This window comes from Drosophila subpulchrella, unplaced genomic scaffold (genome assembly GCF_014743375.2).
Source record: "Drosophila subpulchrella strain 33 F10 #4 breed RU33 unplaced genomic scaffold, RU_Dsub_v1.1 Primary Assembly Seq430, whole genome shotgun sequence".
In the NCBI taxonomy this organism is placed as follows: Eukaryota; Metazoa; Arthropoda; class Insecta; order Diptera; family Drosophilidae; genus Drosophila; species Drosophila subpulchrella.
In genome coordinates, this window is record NW_023665647.1 from 420,491 (window position 1) to 438,059 (window position 17,569).

At 35.4% G+C, this 17,569-nt stretch overlaps 1 protein-coding gene across 1 annotated transcript in view; it reads right to left on the reverse strand.

Annotated features, from left to right (window-relative positions):
- LOC119562379 (techylectin-5B-like) overlaps positions 1–17,569 on the reverse strand; it is a 76,057-nt gene that overhangs the window by 15,317 nt on the left and 43,171 nt on the right. The window contains exons 2-3 of the mRNA XM_037875540.1: positions 8,789–8,920; positions 8,550–8,737 (exon numbers count right to left, since the gene is read on the reverse strand). Coding sequence (XP_037731468.1) covers positions 8,550–8,737; positions 8,789–8,887 — 287 coding nt within the window. The 5' untranslated portion in view covers positions 8,888–8,920. The remainder of the gene's footprint in view (positions 1–8,549; positions 8,738–8,788; positions 8,921–17,569) is intronic.

The following is a 17,569-nucleotide window of genomic DNA, read 5'->3' on the forward strand; positions in this document are numbered from 1 at the left end:
TTGTAGGGTGCTGATTGGTACCGTTAGTTCGTTGGTTTTAAAGATTCTTTGCAATCTTTTTCTATTTTTGTAACATGTTCTTATATTCCACCTTGATTCAACTTAATAATTTATGAACACCATTTGTCTGCAATAAAAACTGTACTAACTCATCTTTCCAAAAGGAATCTCTTGATTGTTTTGGGTGATTTCAATCTCCCTTACATTTCTTGGACACATTTATATAATTGCTTGGATATTGAAAGGGCTACGGAACTATTTTATAGTGTCCCAAACTCTTTTTCTAGTGAATGTGTTTCTGATAGTCTTCCTCCTAAGTTAGAGAGGCCTCCTTTGCTTACCAATGAGCTGCAAAGACTTAAAACAAACTTCTATAGAAAGTACACAAAGTCGGGTAGGCCATCCGATTTTTTAAGATATGTGGTGGCTCGTGGCTTTTAGTGTACTTAACAGTCATTGCAATTCCATGTATTTGAACCGATGTACATTTGAATTTTCAAAGGATCCAGGGCAGTTTTATAACTTTGTTAGTGCTAAGTGAAAGTCTTTGGCATTGCCATCATCGGTACGTTTAAACTTTATTGAGGCATCTACGGATCCCGAAATTGCAGATTTATTTGCGGAATTCTTCAAATTTACTTATAGTTCTGTTTCTTGGTCTAATTTTAGCTACCCTAATCACTTAATTAGGCAAATTGTAAGCGAAGATCGACCACCACTAACCTGCTCGAATTGACATCTTTTGTAATTGATGGACTTAACAAAAAATTGCAGACAGAGGTAATTTGTACAGATTTTAGTAAAGCCTTTGACTCTGTAAACCGCTCTCTTCTTTTATTCAAATTAGATCAGCTCGGGTTTCCGAATAATCTGTTAACTTGGATTTCAATTTATTTGAATGGAAAATCTTAGAGGATTATATTCAAAGACGATATACGTGACATTTAGAGTGCCCCAAGGCAGTCATTTAGGCCCTTTGATGTTTAATCTCTTTATAAATGATCTTCCCTCGTGTACTGATGTATGCTGATGATGTTAAGCTTTGTTTATCATATAATAATATTGAGTCTGGTTTCTGCTTGCAGTCAGACATTAATAGATTCCAGGAACAGTGTCAGTACAACCTTTTAAACTAACGTTGCATTTCGTTATGACTCTCTATTGGAGTACGCCAACGTTCTAAACATGTCCCTAGACCAAATATACTCAGTTAACGTTTTAGGTGTTCTCCTAGATCCAAAACTTAAATTTGACGCCCACATAACCTCTACCATAAATATAGTTATGAGTGTTCTTGCGTTGGTCTAAAAAATTTGATGATCCATACAAATTATTATTTACCTCCCTTGGCCGTCCCAATTTAGAATACTGTTCTTCGGTTTGGAATCCACAATTTTATTGACCGACTAGAGTCCGTACAGAAACAATTTCTTCTTTTTGCCTTACCTGAATTAAACTGGAATCAAAACGTCAGGTTGCCTTCTTACTCGAGTAGATTGCTATTGATTAATTTGCCTAATCTAGTAAGTCGTAGAACTATGCTTGTTACTATTTTTATGCATAGTCTTATCAGAGGCGATATTGATTCCGTAGATTTGGTAAGCCGCCTAACCTTCAATGTTCCTGTCAGACTAATGCGAAACTACTATCCTATTAACTTGCCACGATGAACATCTAATTTTAGTTAGCACAAGCCATTTCACTTAATTTGTTCCTCAACTTCTATCCCTGTATTAAAAACAAAAATCTTAGCTCATTTGCTTTAGTCTTAGTTGATCTATGTTTTGTCCTGTCTTTATTTGTTCTATGTTCCTTCTTCGCGAACAGTATTTGCCCGAAAAAAAATGGGACTGCGCGTAACAAGAACGAGCTTGGTGTCGTTTGGGCCACTTGTTTGTACTGCTCATAGTGCATTAACGTTCAATATATAAAAGGGTATTCTAGGTTCGTCGCAAGGTATGTTACACGTAGAAGGATGCGTTTCCGACCCCACTAAGTATTTATATTCTTGATCAGCACACTAGCGAAGTCGATCTAGCTATAGTCGTCTGTCAGTCTGCCCATCTGTCCATATGAACACTGAGATCTCGGAAACTATAAGCTAGAGTGTTGGGACTTGGCATGCAGATTCTAGGGCTTCTTGCGCAGCGCAAGTTTCTTTCAGCAGGGTGCCACGCCCACTCTAACGCCTTTATCACTAAAATTCAATCGAAATTGCACACCAAATGCAGCAAATAAGCAGTTTTTACTAATATGCCAACAAGCCGCTAGGGGCGCTATAGGCTAGTTGGCACTGTAGGCCAAGTGGCACTATAGAAGAAAAAGATAGGTGGCGCTCTAGGCTAGGTGTGTTAGTGAAAAAAGCAGAGTTACTCCAACCCTCTCGCACTCCCTTAAGCTGAGTAACGTTTATCTGATAGTCGAGGCCATTGACTACAGCGACTTCTCTTGTTTTTCCACGACACCTGTCTGGCGCCCAAATTTTAAAATACTTTTTTTTTTAATGTAAGTGAGACTTTGTTCTTAATATCAATACCCATATACATGCCAAAAAGTATTTAAACCACATAGGCAATTAAAAACAAGGAAGAACGCTATAGTCGAGTACCTCGGCTATCAGATACCCGTTACTCAGCTACAGGGACAACAGGGAAATGGAGATATGCAAGCAGCAAAGCGAGACTGAAATGCGCCACCTACCCCTGATCTCAATATATGGTTATGTGGGCGGTAGACAGATTTAAGCGTTTTCGGCGTTAGAGTGGGCGTGGCAAACTTTTTTTTTGGGTCAATCGATAGGTATTGACGAGACTAATACATATCAATTACAATTTTTTTTCTAGCATGAAAATTGTAGGTGCCACAGGCTTGTGGCGTGAGTTGGATCAATCGATAGGTATTGGCGAGACTAATACATTTCAGTTAAAATTTTTACCCTAGAATCAAAAATGTAGGAGCCACAGTTTTGGGCGGCTTGTGGGCGCTAGAGTGGGCGTGGCATATTCGCGTAGAAAACTTGCGCTGCGTACAAGGCTAAGGAATCTAAATCTGAGATCCAAATTCTCTATCTTTAATATTTTCCGAGATATCCGCGTTCATAACTACAATTTTTTGAAGTTTGTGGGCGGTTTGTGGGCGTGGCAAACTTTTTTTGGGTCAATCGATAGGTATTGATGAGAATAATTCATTTCAGTTAAAATTTTTATTCTAGCATCAAAAATGTAGAAGCCACAGTTTTGGGCGGCTTTTGGGCGTTAAAGTGGGCCTGGCACGCTGCTGAAACAAACTTGCACTGCGTAAGAAGCTCAGGAATCTGCATGCCAAATCTAAATAGCATAGCTCTAATAGTTTCAGAGATCTCAGCGATCATCGGGACGGACAGACAGACGGACAGACGGACATGGCTAGATCGACTCGGCTAGTGATCCTGATCAAGAATATGTACAATAATATGAATATAATATATACTTTATGGGGTCGGAAACGCTTCCTTCTGCCTGTTACATACTTTCCGACGAATCTAGTATACCTTTTTACTCTACGAGTAACGGGTATAATTAGCTACTCTAGCTCTTACGGTCTTGGGCTGTGTGCGTAACCCCTTAATTATCGGTCATTCAAATAATATATCTTCAGAGATTATCAACACTTTAGTCAGCGAGATCAATAAAGATTTTCTCATCCATCAACATTTTATTCAAAGACATTGCCTGTATGCGATGACTTTGTTTAAATTAAAATCAGAGGAAGGGGGATGGTAATTAGACCGCAGGAACCAAGGCCGCGGAATATTTTCTTCGGCCAGCGTAACTCATTTTAAAGTGAACTAAGGCCGCTCGACCTAATTTAACTGTTGTTTCGCAGGCCAACTTTTTTTAAGAGTATGAAATATTATCATTTTTGTGTCACGGATTTGTTTTACTTTCCAAAAATTATTAAGACCGCGCTGTCAAATTTCACTTTTCAAAAGCGGTCTTGATGGGAAGTTGGGATTGAGCATGCAGATTCTTGGGACTCCTGCGATGAGCAATATTTAGCCGAGTGCCACGCCAACTTAGTTAATAAGCACTAGTCAACTTTAAAAAACCGCTCCTAGGTGAAGTAAGTGCTGACCATTTTAGGTTTTAGCATATGTATCGTTATTATTATTTAGATCTTTTATGTTTTGTCAAATAAATATTAAATATAATATGTTACGAGAAAAGTTGGGAAAATGTATTTTTTAAAAGTTTTCAACAAGACCGTTGCAGTAAGGATACTTAAGTTTTGACCTGTGTTCTCGGTCAAGGTCACGCTCTTCGAACTTGTCCTGCTTTTCCTCATAGAACGAAAGCAGATTTACACAAATTTGTATATGTCGAAAAGGATAGTTTTTTACTTGACTTGGAACATCCATTCAGACAAAACAATGCATTAGCCTTAAGACTGCGCATACATTCGACATTTTTGAATCGTCATCTGAAAAATTGAAAGATTCGATTTCAAGTCCTAAATAATTAATGAAAAAGTCGTCCATTCCCTTAAAATTTTGTGATTTCGGATAAGATTTGCGACCTAAAGAGATGGATTAAAGAGTTTTTCCCCTTTTGCTTATTAAAACAATTGCAATAAAATGTGTGCACTAATCTCTCGGGATAGCTACGTAAACAGGTACCAGATAAACTTGAAAAAATGGCATGCTTCATTATTATTTTTTCCAACACTCCCTTTTGGGCCTTTAGCGATCCTGTTGTGCTCGTGGACAATTTAAACGCAGAATTATTTTCCGGTCTCTCCCAAGATTTAAAGAAAATGATTTAAATTGAGCTTACTCAAAACGGAGGAAAATACCTTTAAAATCCATTGTTTTTCAAAATATTTGCGAAAGCAAAATGTTTATCATAAGCCGACTCTAATTTTACCTTTTCAAAGCATGTAACTTTTTTGAAATAAGAAATATATTTACAATAAATTAAAATATATTTTACCTATTAAAAATCTGTATCAATACCTGGGCACAGAAGGCCACATAAATTATAAGAAACTGATAGAACTCTCCAAAAGGTCATTGATAATCAAAAGAAAAACAAGGAAGAACGCTATAGTCGAGTGCCTCGACTATCAGATACCCGTTACTCAGCTAAAGGGACCAAAGGGAAATGGAGATAAGCAAGCAGCAAAGCGATATTGAATTGCGCCACCTACCGGCGGTAGACAGATTTAAGCGTTATGGGCGTTAGGGTGGGCGTGGCAAATTTTTGGGTCAATCGATAGGTATTGACGAGACCAATACAGTTCAGTTAAAATTTTGTTTCTAGCATGAAAATTGTGGGCGCCACAGGCTTGGGCGGTTTGTGGGCGTTAGAGTGGGCGTGGCATATTCGCGTAACAAACTTGTGCTGCGCACAAGGCCACGGAATCTAAATCTTAAATCCCAATTCTCTATCTTTGATAGTTTCCGAGATATCCACGTTCTTATTTACGATTTTTTGAAGCTTGTGGGCGGATTGTGGGCGTAAAAGTGGGCGTGGCAAACTTTTTTTGGGTCAATCGATAGGTATTGATGAGGACAATACATTTCAGTTAAAATTTTTGTTCTAGCATCAAAATTGTAGGAGCCACAGTTTTGGGCGGTTTGTGGGCGTAAAAGTGGGCGTGGCACTCTACTGAAACAAACTTGCGCTGCGTAAGAAGCTCAGGAATCTGCACGCCAAATCTCAATAGCCCAGCTCTCATAGTTTCCGAGATCTCAGCGTTCATCCGGACATACGGACAGACGGACATGGCTAGATCGACTCGGCTAGTGATCCTGATCAAGAATATATATATATTTTATGGGGTCGGAAACGCTTCCTTCTGCTTGTTAAATACTTTTCGACGAATCTAGTATACCCTTTTACTCTCCGAGTAACGGGTATAATAACTATACTACAAATCAGTACATTCATAAGAGCCATTGTAGAACTCGAAAGCTGAATTTTTATACCCTTGCAGAGGGTAGTCAGAAGATTGCAACGCAGTGAAGGAGACGTTTCCAACCCCATAAAGTATATATATTCTTGATCAGCATCACTAGACGAGTCAATCTAGCCATGTTCGCCTGGCCGTCCGTTTCTACGCAAACTAGTCTCCCAGTTTTAAAGCTATAGGGGTGAAACTTTCAGAAAAGTTGTATTTTGCAGGTAGTATATAAGTTGGAACCAACCGGATCGGACAACTATATCTAAAAGCTCCCATAGGAACAATCGGAAAAAAAAAATTAAAATTATATATTTGGTGTTTTTTAACATATAACCTTCTACGCTTGGAAATAACATTTTTTAATTAATTCTGAGTTTCGAATTTAATTTTATCAAAGTTGGACGACTATATCATATAGCTGCTATAGGAACGATCGGAAAATTGGTGGGAAAATAATATGAAACAAATTATAGCTTCGGTGTTTTTCAACATATAACCTCCTACGCTTGGAAATAACATTTTTAATTAGTTTTGAATTTCGAATTTAGTCTTATCAAAATCGGACGACTTTATCATATAGCTGACATAGGGACGATCGGAAAATTGGTGGGAAAATAATATGAAACAAATCATAGCTTCGGTGTTTTTTGATGTATTTTTTTATTCTATTGGGAATAACATTTTGATTTTTTTAAGAATTTCGAATTAAATTTAATAAAAATCGGACGACTCTAACATATAGCTGTTTAAGAAACGGTCAGAGAAATAATGAAATAATTGTTATATCCTTGCACGGTCTAATACTAAATATTTTAACTGAAATGAATTTTTCTCACCAATACCTATCGATTGACCCAAAAAAAAAAATTGCCACGCCCACTTTAACGCCCACAAACTTTAAAGAATCGTAAATATGAACGCGGAAATCTCGGAAACTTTTAAAGATAGAGAATTGAGATTTCAGATTTAGATTCCGTAGCCTTGAGCGCAGTGCAAGTTTGTTACGCGAATATGCCACACCCACTCTAACGCCCACAAACCGCCCAAACCTGTGGCACTCACAGTTTTTATGCTAAAATAAAAATTTTAACTCAAATGTATTAGTCTCGTCAATACCTATCGATTGATCTAAAAAAAAGTTTGCCACGCCCACTCTAACGCCCATAACGCTTAAAGCTGTCTACCGCCCACATAACCATATATTGTGATCAGGGGTAGGTGGCGCATTTCAGTCTCGCTTTGCTGCTTGCATATCTCCATTTCCCTTTTGTCCCTTTAGCTGAGTAACGGGTATCTGATAGTCGAGGTACTCGACTATAGCGTTCTTCATTGTTTTGTAAATGATATTACCCTTCAAAATTTTGTCGAAATTTTTGGTTAACTTAGACCACTTCTAGGAAGAATAATACATCTCAGTTAAAAATTTGTATCTAGCATGAAAATTGTGGGCGCCACAGGTTTGGGCGGTTTGTGGGCGTGGCATATTCGCGTAACAAACTTGCGCTGCGTACAAAGCTACGGAATCTAAATCTGAAATTCCAATTCTCTATATTTGATAGTTTCCGAGATATCCGCGTTCATATTTACAATATTTTGAAGCTTGCTCGGCAAACTTTTTTTTGAGTCAATCGATAGGTATTGATGAGAAAAATACATTTTAGTTAAAATTTTTATTCTGGCATCAAAACTGTAGGAGCCACAGTTTTGTGCGGCTTGTGGGCGTTAGAGTGGGTGTGGCACCCTGCTGAAACAAACTTGCGCTGCGCAATAAGCTCAGGAATCTGCATGCCAAATCCAAATAGCCTAGCTCTTTTAGTTTTCGAGATCTCAGGGTTTATAAGGACAGATGGACAGACGGACATGGCTAGATCGACTCGGCTAGTGATCCTGATGATGAATATTAATTCTTTATGGGGTCGGAAACGCTTCCTTCTGCCTTTTTACATATTTTCCGACGAATCTAGTATACCCTCTTACTCTACGACTAACTGGTATAATAACTGTGTCCTTTAAATGTTAAGACCAACATTGGAAGATTCGGAGGCAAATCGAAAGCGCTAAGGGTGGTTTAGTTAAAGTATTGAATTTTATTACTTCACCTTTTTATTCGAAGAAAGCACTGAATGGGTTAAGAAATGTATTGTATCATTCAAACGGCATTTAAGTTACCTTTCTATTGATGCCAAAGTTTACAGAAGTAAGTTCAAATTATAAGTATATTTAACTTTTGTTTTGTCAAAATACTTATGCCGACCAGTGTACATATAGCTCCCATAGAAGTGTTAAAAAAAATTTCTTAAAAAATGTAAAAATTATTACTTCGGTGTTTTTTGACCAATGTCGAGGACATCGACTATAACGTTTTCTCTTGTTTGAATTAAAGTCTTGAATAGGGATTCTCAAAGGTCGTTTTAAAAAAATTAAGAATAATTCTTAAGCCATTGTATGAATAAAAGTTGAGTAATTCGCTGTAATTTTTGAGTTTCCAACTCTTATTTACGGTCCCTGATATAAATAATTGATATGGTTGAAAACGCTTTCTTTTACCTGGTAAATACTTTTAAAAGGATATAAATTTTCCCTATCTTACCTTTAGGATGATATCTTACCGTTTATTTCCTTCGAAATCCTCTAGGTCTACTCGCAACGAATATTCGTCGTTGTTTGTCAACATATATATATTCTCATTACCAAGCCAAAAGTCTTTGTTTGGTTCACCAAATCCATTTTTGTAATCTGACCAATCCCTGTTAAAGTTTTCCCGGGACTCTCCAAAATCGTCGCGCCTTTGAATAACCTACAATTAACGAGGTAAATAAAATAAATTTACCTGTAAAAAATTACTTACAGTCCAACCTCCATCTGTAGTTTGTTGATCACAGTACACCTTCAAAAACCAATATGTCGTGCCGCGAATTTGTAAATAAAATACTCCAGATTGTTTCATTCCAGCATTTAAAATGTCTACACAGGAAAATCCCTTCAATGATAAATAATATGTTTTAAAACAAACTACATTATTCTAAGAGGAATTTTTCTTATTTATTGTTCAAAATAAACTGCGAGGGAACGGAATAAATCCTTCGCCGTTTCTTAGACCACCTTCTCCCTGCTGCTTTTGCAGTAGTCGCAGTGACAACAGCATGTTGATCCTGCGGCGCCTTTAAAGCGATTCCCTTAATACACCGTTTAGCTGTTGCCAGAGTGAGCACGCAAGGCGATGCGATAATATAAGGTGAAAGTACGCGATAGAGCACCGTAAGGGATTTGAAAAGCAATCGTTCAAAAACTCGGTAGCACTATAAAATCTCTCTCTGGCTCTTTCGTGAATTCGCCACGACACCAACCTATGTTACACTAGGAATTTTTCGATATTATACCCTTGCAGAGGGCATATTGATTTCAGTCAGAAGTTTGCAACGCAGTAAAGGAGACGTTTCCGACCCCATAAAGTATATATATTCTTGATCAGCATCACTAGACGAGTCGATCTACCCATGTCCGTCTGTCCGTCTGTCCGTCCGTTTCTGCGCAAACTAGTCTCTCAGTTTTAAAGCTATCGGACTGAAACTTTCCCAAAAGTCTTATATCTTTTGCAGGTAGTATATAAGTCGGAACCAGCCAGATCGGACAACTATATCTTATAGCTCCCATAGGAATAATCGGAAAAAAAATTTTTCTTAATTATATCTTTGGTGTTTTTTAGCATATAACCTCCTAAGCTTGGAAATAATATTTTTTAATTAGTTTTGAATTTCAAATTAAATTTTATCGAAATCGGACGACTATATCATATAGCTGCCACAGGAACATTCGGAAAATTGGTGGAAAAATATTATAAAACAAATTATAGCTTCGGTTTTTTTTTAACATATAACCTCCTCCGCTTGGAAATAACATTTTTTAATTAGTTCTGAATTTTGAATTTAATTTTATCAAAATCGGACGACTATATCATATAGCTGCCACAGGAACATTCGGAAAATTGGTGGAAAAATAATATGAAACAAATTATAGCTTTGGTGTTTTTTAACATATAACCTCCTACGCTTGGAAATAACATTTTTTAATTAGTTATAATTAGTTATTATAATTATTATATATTAGTTTATAATTAAACTAATAATAATAATTATAGCCAGAGCAAGTGGAATCAAACCAATAAACTTGAGACACAGAACACTCAGCAAGGACAAGCCCAAAATAAAAGGGTACCAACTGGAACTGTTTACCAACAGGCTAACAAGACGATGAGACTAAATAACATTGAGGAGAACCATTTTTTAGACAAAAGTCAGGAGTAGGCTTACCCTACTTAATTAGAAATGACCCGAAAATAAATAAAAAAAATTAAAAATATTAATTGACACCGTGGCAACCTCGTGTTATATTCGAAAAGTAATTTATAAAAATAAGAATGAGCTTCCAATATACAAAAGAGTATCCATAGTGAATGGATATTCAATAATTAAATATTATTATATGATAACTATTTTTGATACGCGATATACTTGTACTTTTTATGAAATAGAAGGGCTAGACTCAGATTTACTGGTCGGTTATAACCTATTGAAAAAAATAGAAGCTGTTATTGCTACAGTTAAGGGAGTTATTAAATATAATGGAATAGAAGAAAAATTAAATTATGATAACGGAAACATTTTAAACCAACATTCTTTAACAGAAGAAAACACCATTCTTCCATTAAAAGAATTTATATTAAAAAAATACTTTGATGAAAAGGCTCAAATCAGATCCGAATCTGAAATGGGTAATCAAAGCGAATTTAGTTTGGGATATACAAATCCTGAACACGCCGTCGTTGAAATATCCGACAAAAATAAAAGTTTGGGAAGTAAAAATCCTAAACCCGCCGTCGTTGAAAAATCCGAAAAAATAAAAGTTTGGAATTTAAAAATTCTGAACACGCCGTCGTTGAACTATCCGACAATCAAAAAATAAACAACATAAAAATATCATCTGCAGATCAAAGAAAAGATCTGGAGAATGAAATATTAAATATTATCAATGAAGAGCATTCTAAAATAAATATGCAGATTCCTTTTAGGACAGATATACGCGGTAAAATAAACACCGTAAACGATAGGGCCATTTACAGCAAACAATACCCTTATGCTCTATCAGCTTCAGATTTTGTATATTCTGAAATAAGTCGAATGCTAAAAGAAGAAATTATAAGGCCAAGTAGAAGTCCTTATAATTTCCTTGTACTAGTGGTACCAAAAAAGGGTTTCAATGAAGACGGAACTCCAAAACTCAGACTCGTAATTGATTATAAAAATCTTAATGAAAATACTATACCTGATAGATATCCAATGCAGGACCCTTCAGTGATTTTGTCAAATCTTGGAAAAGCCAAATACTTTTCAACAATTGACTTGGAATCTGGATTCCATCAGATTCTCATGAAGAACCAGACATTTAGAAAACCTCATTTTCAATAAACAATGGGAATTACGAATTCCTAAGAATGCCTTTCGGTTTGACCAACGCTCCAAGAATATTCCAACGAGCGATGGATGATATTTGAAGAGAACAAGTGGGTAAAACAAGTCATGTTTATATGGATGACATAATTATATTTTCAAAAACAATTGAACAATGTGATCAAAACCGATCCCGAAAAAATTCCTACAATTGTCACATATCCGATCCCTAATAATATTCGAGAGCTTAGAAGCTTCCTAGGCCTTACAGGAAAAAAATTTGTGCAAAATTACGCAAAGATAGCTAAACCTTTAACAAAATTTTTAGAAGGCCAAATCGGCAAAGTATCTAAAAAAGCATCACGTAAAACTTTAATATAGCTTATGATTCAGATGTAAGAGCTTTTAACGAGCTCAAAGAAAATTTAATTGCACAAATATAACTAGTACAACCTTACTTTAAAAAAAAATTTACCCTAACAACTGACGCATCTGACTTAGCAATTGGTGCTGTTCTTTCTCAGGAATGAAAACCAATTACATTTAATTCAAAAACTCTGACCAAAACCGAACAATTATATGCAACAAATAAAAAGGAATTTAAGCCATTGTATGGACTTTTAAAAATCTTCGAAATTACTTATTTGGGGTTAACAACATCGAGATCTATACCGATCATCAACCTCTTTCATTTTCCATTTCTCAAAAAATCCAAATATCAAGATGAAAAGATGGTATTCCTTTATTGAAAGCTATTCACCCAAAATTATTTATAAGCCAGGAGCAACAAATGTTGTTGCGGACGCTTTATCACGGATCCAAATTAATAACTTTACGGAAAGTAATGAATCGGTCTCAGATCAAAATACTCAGCATTCAGCAGAGAGTAGTTTTGAGAATGTTATACAAGAAACCCGAAAACCATTAAACCAGTTTAAGCAACAATTGCTAATAGCAACGGGGAGGTATACAATACATGAGTCGATTAATGTATTCAAAAATACTAGACATATAATAGAGTATGACATTCCAGAAAATTTAAAATAAATCTTAAGGGAATATATTCCACCCAATATAACAAAAGGAGTTCACTGTACTCTAGAAGGTTTTTACAGAACTCAAAAACTAGTTAAGGACAATTTTATAAATAAATTTGTATACACTAAGACATTTGTCCAGGATGTCGAGAACGCTGAAGACAGATCTCTTATTATCACAGAAACTCATTGTAGAGCTCATAAAGGGCTTGATGAAAATTATAAACAAATAACTAGACTATATTATTGGCCTAATTTATACAAAAACCTTAAGGAGTTTATAAAGAATTGCACAATCTGCAATCAAAACAAATACAACAGACACCCAGAACAGATTCCTATCGGTCAAGCACCTATTCCAGAAAGAGAAGGTGAAAATTTGCATCTTGACATATTTTACGCCCAAAATCTTATATTCATTACCCGTATAGATTCGTAATCGAAATACCTAGTCGTAAAAGAAATCCCTAATAAACTAAATATAGAAAAGAAAGTTTAAGAAATTTTACAACAATTTCCATTAGCCAAATCTTTGATGATAGATAACGAACCAAGTTTTTCTTCTTCCCAATTTAAGTCTTTTGCACAAAGAAATGGGATATCTATATTCTTTGCAGACATCTATATTCTTTGCGACATAGTACGTCCAACGGACAAATAAAAAGGGCACACTCTACCTTAACAGGAGTTGCTCGCGTCATTAAAGATGAGCTTAATTTAATTGATTATTCCGAAATTATAATTAGAGCAGCACAAAATACAATTTAACAATTCACTCAATAACCAACCATCGACCTTTTGAGAGAAAATGTTGAATTTTCACAATAGAGATAGACAAAATAAGAATTATCACGTAGGAGAGGTAGTTTACGAAAAGAAACACGGGGAAAAAAGCAAGCTTAATTCTAGATATAAAAAACAAGTAGTTAAGGAAAATCTCCCCAATAAAGTTATTATAAATAACTGAAACCGAACGATTCATTAAGATAATATTAAATAATTTGTTTCAAATTACAAATAATGATTTCAATAATGTACTTATTATTGCTGGTAGCTACAACCAAATCCGAAATTATGGATTACACGTCCCATGATTTCCTTCTTTACAAGGATACCAAAGATATTCTTACTTATGAATCATACGCAGATTTATTTCATATAACTAATATAAGTCTTTGTAGAGAAATAATTAATCTTGAAACAGAATTTCTAAAGGGTCACGACATCAAGAATTTTCTTTGGGAAATATCCCACGACTTAAAAATTATCAAAATACTTATCTCTCAAATTATACCCAGTAGATCGAAAAGAAGCATTGATGAAATAGGCACTATTTGGAAATGGATAGCGGGAACACCAGATCATGATGATTTCATAACAGTCCAAAATAAAATCGATGATTTAATAAAAAATAATAACGATCAATTCGTTATTAATTCTAAAATATTTAAAGAGATAAAATCTTTATCTGAACAATTCAAAACAGCCTTTAAAGATCAAGAAATTCCACTCAGAAAATATCGTCTGCGCTTGCTTACTTACGATATTATGAATTTAATGGAATTTTAGTATTGAATACATCAATTTTGGCGAGTACAATTAGAATTCTAAACATTGATGATATACAAGAAATTTATAAGCAAGAAGATAGACCTGTAATTATAACATACCTTTTAGAAATATCTCAATTTAAAATCGCTTTGCATCAAGATCTTATTATAACTTACATAAAATACCCTATTATTACCGATCGTTGTGACGTTTACAATTCAAGATCCATTTCACATAATGATGGAAAATTATTAATTGATAATCACGTCGCAAAATGTATAAATAAGTACTATGTAATGTTATTTTAAGACAGAAATATTTAATAATTATTGCACACTTAACTCAGAAGGTTCTTGTTTCACCAGATTACTAAATATAGAAAAATCTTTTTGTAACAAAAACCGAGAAAAAAATAAAAATGGAGATGTAATCCAAGATGGAGCCATTTTTGTAAATGGAGAAAATACATTTAATGGCACTCATTTAAATGGGTCATATTTAATAACTTTTAATGGAACCAATGTACATCACAGCTCGAAAATATACAGATTTTTTAGTATCCGAATATATTATATCTAATGTTTCGGAACTCTCATTTGATAATATTAACATGCTAAATCCATTAATTCAAATTAAAAAACTCAAATTCCAGTTACGTTGATATTAATCATATTTACATTTATATATTTAATTATTATGGTTATAATCAAATTCAGCAAATTTTTAATATTCAAACCATGGCAAATTCATATAGAAATTTAACCAGTAAGCAATATTTCCGATAATGAAATAAATAATATCCCCGACAATGAAAATACCCTAGAAGAAAATATCATTGTCGAATTAACCAATCAGTTACATTCACTATACCCATCAGTTCCTATGAATCGGGACGATTCAATTTAGAATGGGGGGAGTTATATGACACATTATTTAGGGGCTCTTACCCAATTTATAAACATCTTTGAGCCGAAAGCTAAATTCCAAATAACTCTGACAGACCCGAGATAAATCCGTGGTCAGCTATTTCTGTCAACCAGGCCTCCAAATCATTCCCACCCAGATCAATTTCACGCAGCCCGAATCAAACGGATGCTATAAACATCCAAACCGATATTGTAAACATCGGAGTCCCAAGCGAGCCCTGAGTCCGCTAACGTAAACAAAAGATCCCCAAAGCGAGCCCCGAGTCTGCTAACGTAAACAAAAAGATCCCTAAACTCCGCTAATGTAAACACCAATTTCCGGCCAAGATTGGACAATTGGCAAATTGCATCATCCTATTTTCCGACTCTCTTGAGTCATTCTCTTATCAATTTTTGTAGATAAAATCTCTTAGGCCGAGGTTTGATTATTGATCATTGAACTAGAGAGCAGGCAGTTTCGTTTTTGAGATCCGAATCGAGCAGTAGAACAAATCGATAAAAAGTAAACAAGCAGTGAATAAAATAAGTTCGACCTATTAAAAAATTGTAATAGTGAATAAGTGATTAAAAAATAAAAATAAAGTTTTTTAATTAATTCACAAGCGAGGAACTTAATTTGCACGTGAGAAAAGTCGCACACTTTCCCCACATCCCCAAGTATTAACATTGATCATGTATCCTTTCCCTCATTAAGAGCAATTAATATTCAGCATATTTCATGTTGGGAAAGATGTGATTACGTATCCTTTTGCCTCGTTATCACAGGTGTTGCCATGTACGTGAGAAAATTCGCACACCCAAAACATCTAAAGATGGTTATCTTAGAGGAACATATCCGATCATGTTGGGGAATAATGTTTCCTATGATTGTAAAACTAATTTAGAAGTCAAAAGAATCCCAATAAAAAAAATCTCACATGTAGATTTTGGTATTGCGAACATGTTTTATTATATATTGAAATTAGTTTTCTGGCTTCGTTCCGGCGATTTGAATTCAATTCAATGTAAAACTAAGTTAAGCTAATATTGAAAGCTAGGATATTGTAAAGATCGGAGAACGGTCACACTGCGATACAAGAGAGACTAGCGAGCACATGTGCAAATTGAAGGCAATATATAAAAGGACGAATAAAAGTCAAGATAGAACTGCGATAACAAATTAATAAATACGAATAATAATATTAAATAAATAAATAATATTAAGAATAAGTACTACTAAGTGAATTGGTAAATATAGTTCCCATTAAGACATTCAAAAAGCTAATTTGTAAAGGCAATGCAAAAGATAAGTTAAGTTGAATCGTCGAAATCTTTAAAATAATGATTAGTATTGGGTTGGCAAGAAAGTCATGTCGTTTTTTTTCAATATTTTCAAAGATGATTTATTTATATCAGGACTTATAATTAATCAATTATGTATTGGCCGTTTTGTTCGACCACTAATGACCATCTCTCGGGCAGCTGCATAATTCCGCGCTCGAAGAACTTTTGGTCTTTTCCAGCAAAGAATCGAGACAAGTGGTTTTCGACAGCCTCATCTGAATCAAAGTTTTTACCATTCAAAGAGTTTTGAAGAGAGCGAAACAAATGGTAATCTGAAGGTGCTAAGTCCGGACTATAAGGTGGATGTGGTAGCACTTCCCAATTCAGCTCCGTTAATTTTTGCCGAGTGACCAAAGATGTGTGGGGCCTAGCGTTGTCATGGTGAAAGACTATACCCTTGCGATTAGCTAGTGCCGGCTCCTTTTCTTTAATTTTTTCCGCCAAATTGGATAGCTGGCGACAGTACACATCTGAATTGATGGTTTCATTCCGTCCCAGCAGCTCAAAGTGCACTACACCCTTCCAATTCCACCAAACAGACAGCATAACTTTCCTCTGATGGATATCGGCCCTTGATGTGGCTTGGGCTGGCTCATCTTTCTTGCTCCATGATCTTTTTCGTTGGACATTATTGTAAACAACCCACTTTTCGTCGCCAGTAATGATCCGCTTCAAAAAAGGATCGTTTTTAATCCGTTGCAGCAGAGAATAGCAGATGTTGATACGCTTAGTTAGGTGAATTTCCTTTAAGTTATGCGGAACCCAAACATCGAGCTTGCTTACGTAGCCAAGTTTCTTCAAATGGTTTTCAACCGTTGTATGCGACACACTGAGCTTCTCTGACATCTCCCGCGTTGAATAGCGCCGGTTTTCATCCAGCAAAGCCTGAATTTGTTCGTCAAAAACGGCCGATGGTCGACCAGAACGTGGGGCGTCTTTAACTCCAAAATCTCCAAGCCTGAATTTGGCAAACCAGCGCTGACATTGGCGATCACTCATGGCATCTTTACCATACACTTCGCACAATTTTTCGCGAGCTTCGACCGCTTTTTTTCCTTTTCGGAAGTAAAAAAGCAAAATATGCCGAAAATGCTCACTTTGGTCCTCCATGTTTAATTTGCTATAGCTTCCACAAATGTTATCGAATAATTACCAAATTTTCGTCAATAGTACCTAAGACAATAAGCTTTAAAACGATACTAAAAAGTGTGACCCTGGTGCTCGATTAGTCGTAAATAAATTAGATTAAAAACGATTACTAAAAAAAACGACATGACTTTCTTGCCCACCCAATAGTTACCTAAAACAAGAACTCAAAGGAATAGCACGCAGTGCGAAAGCCGCA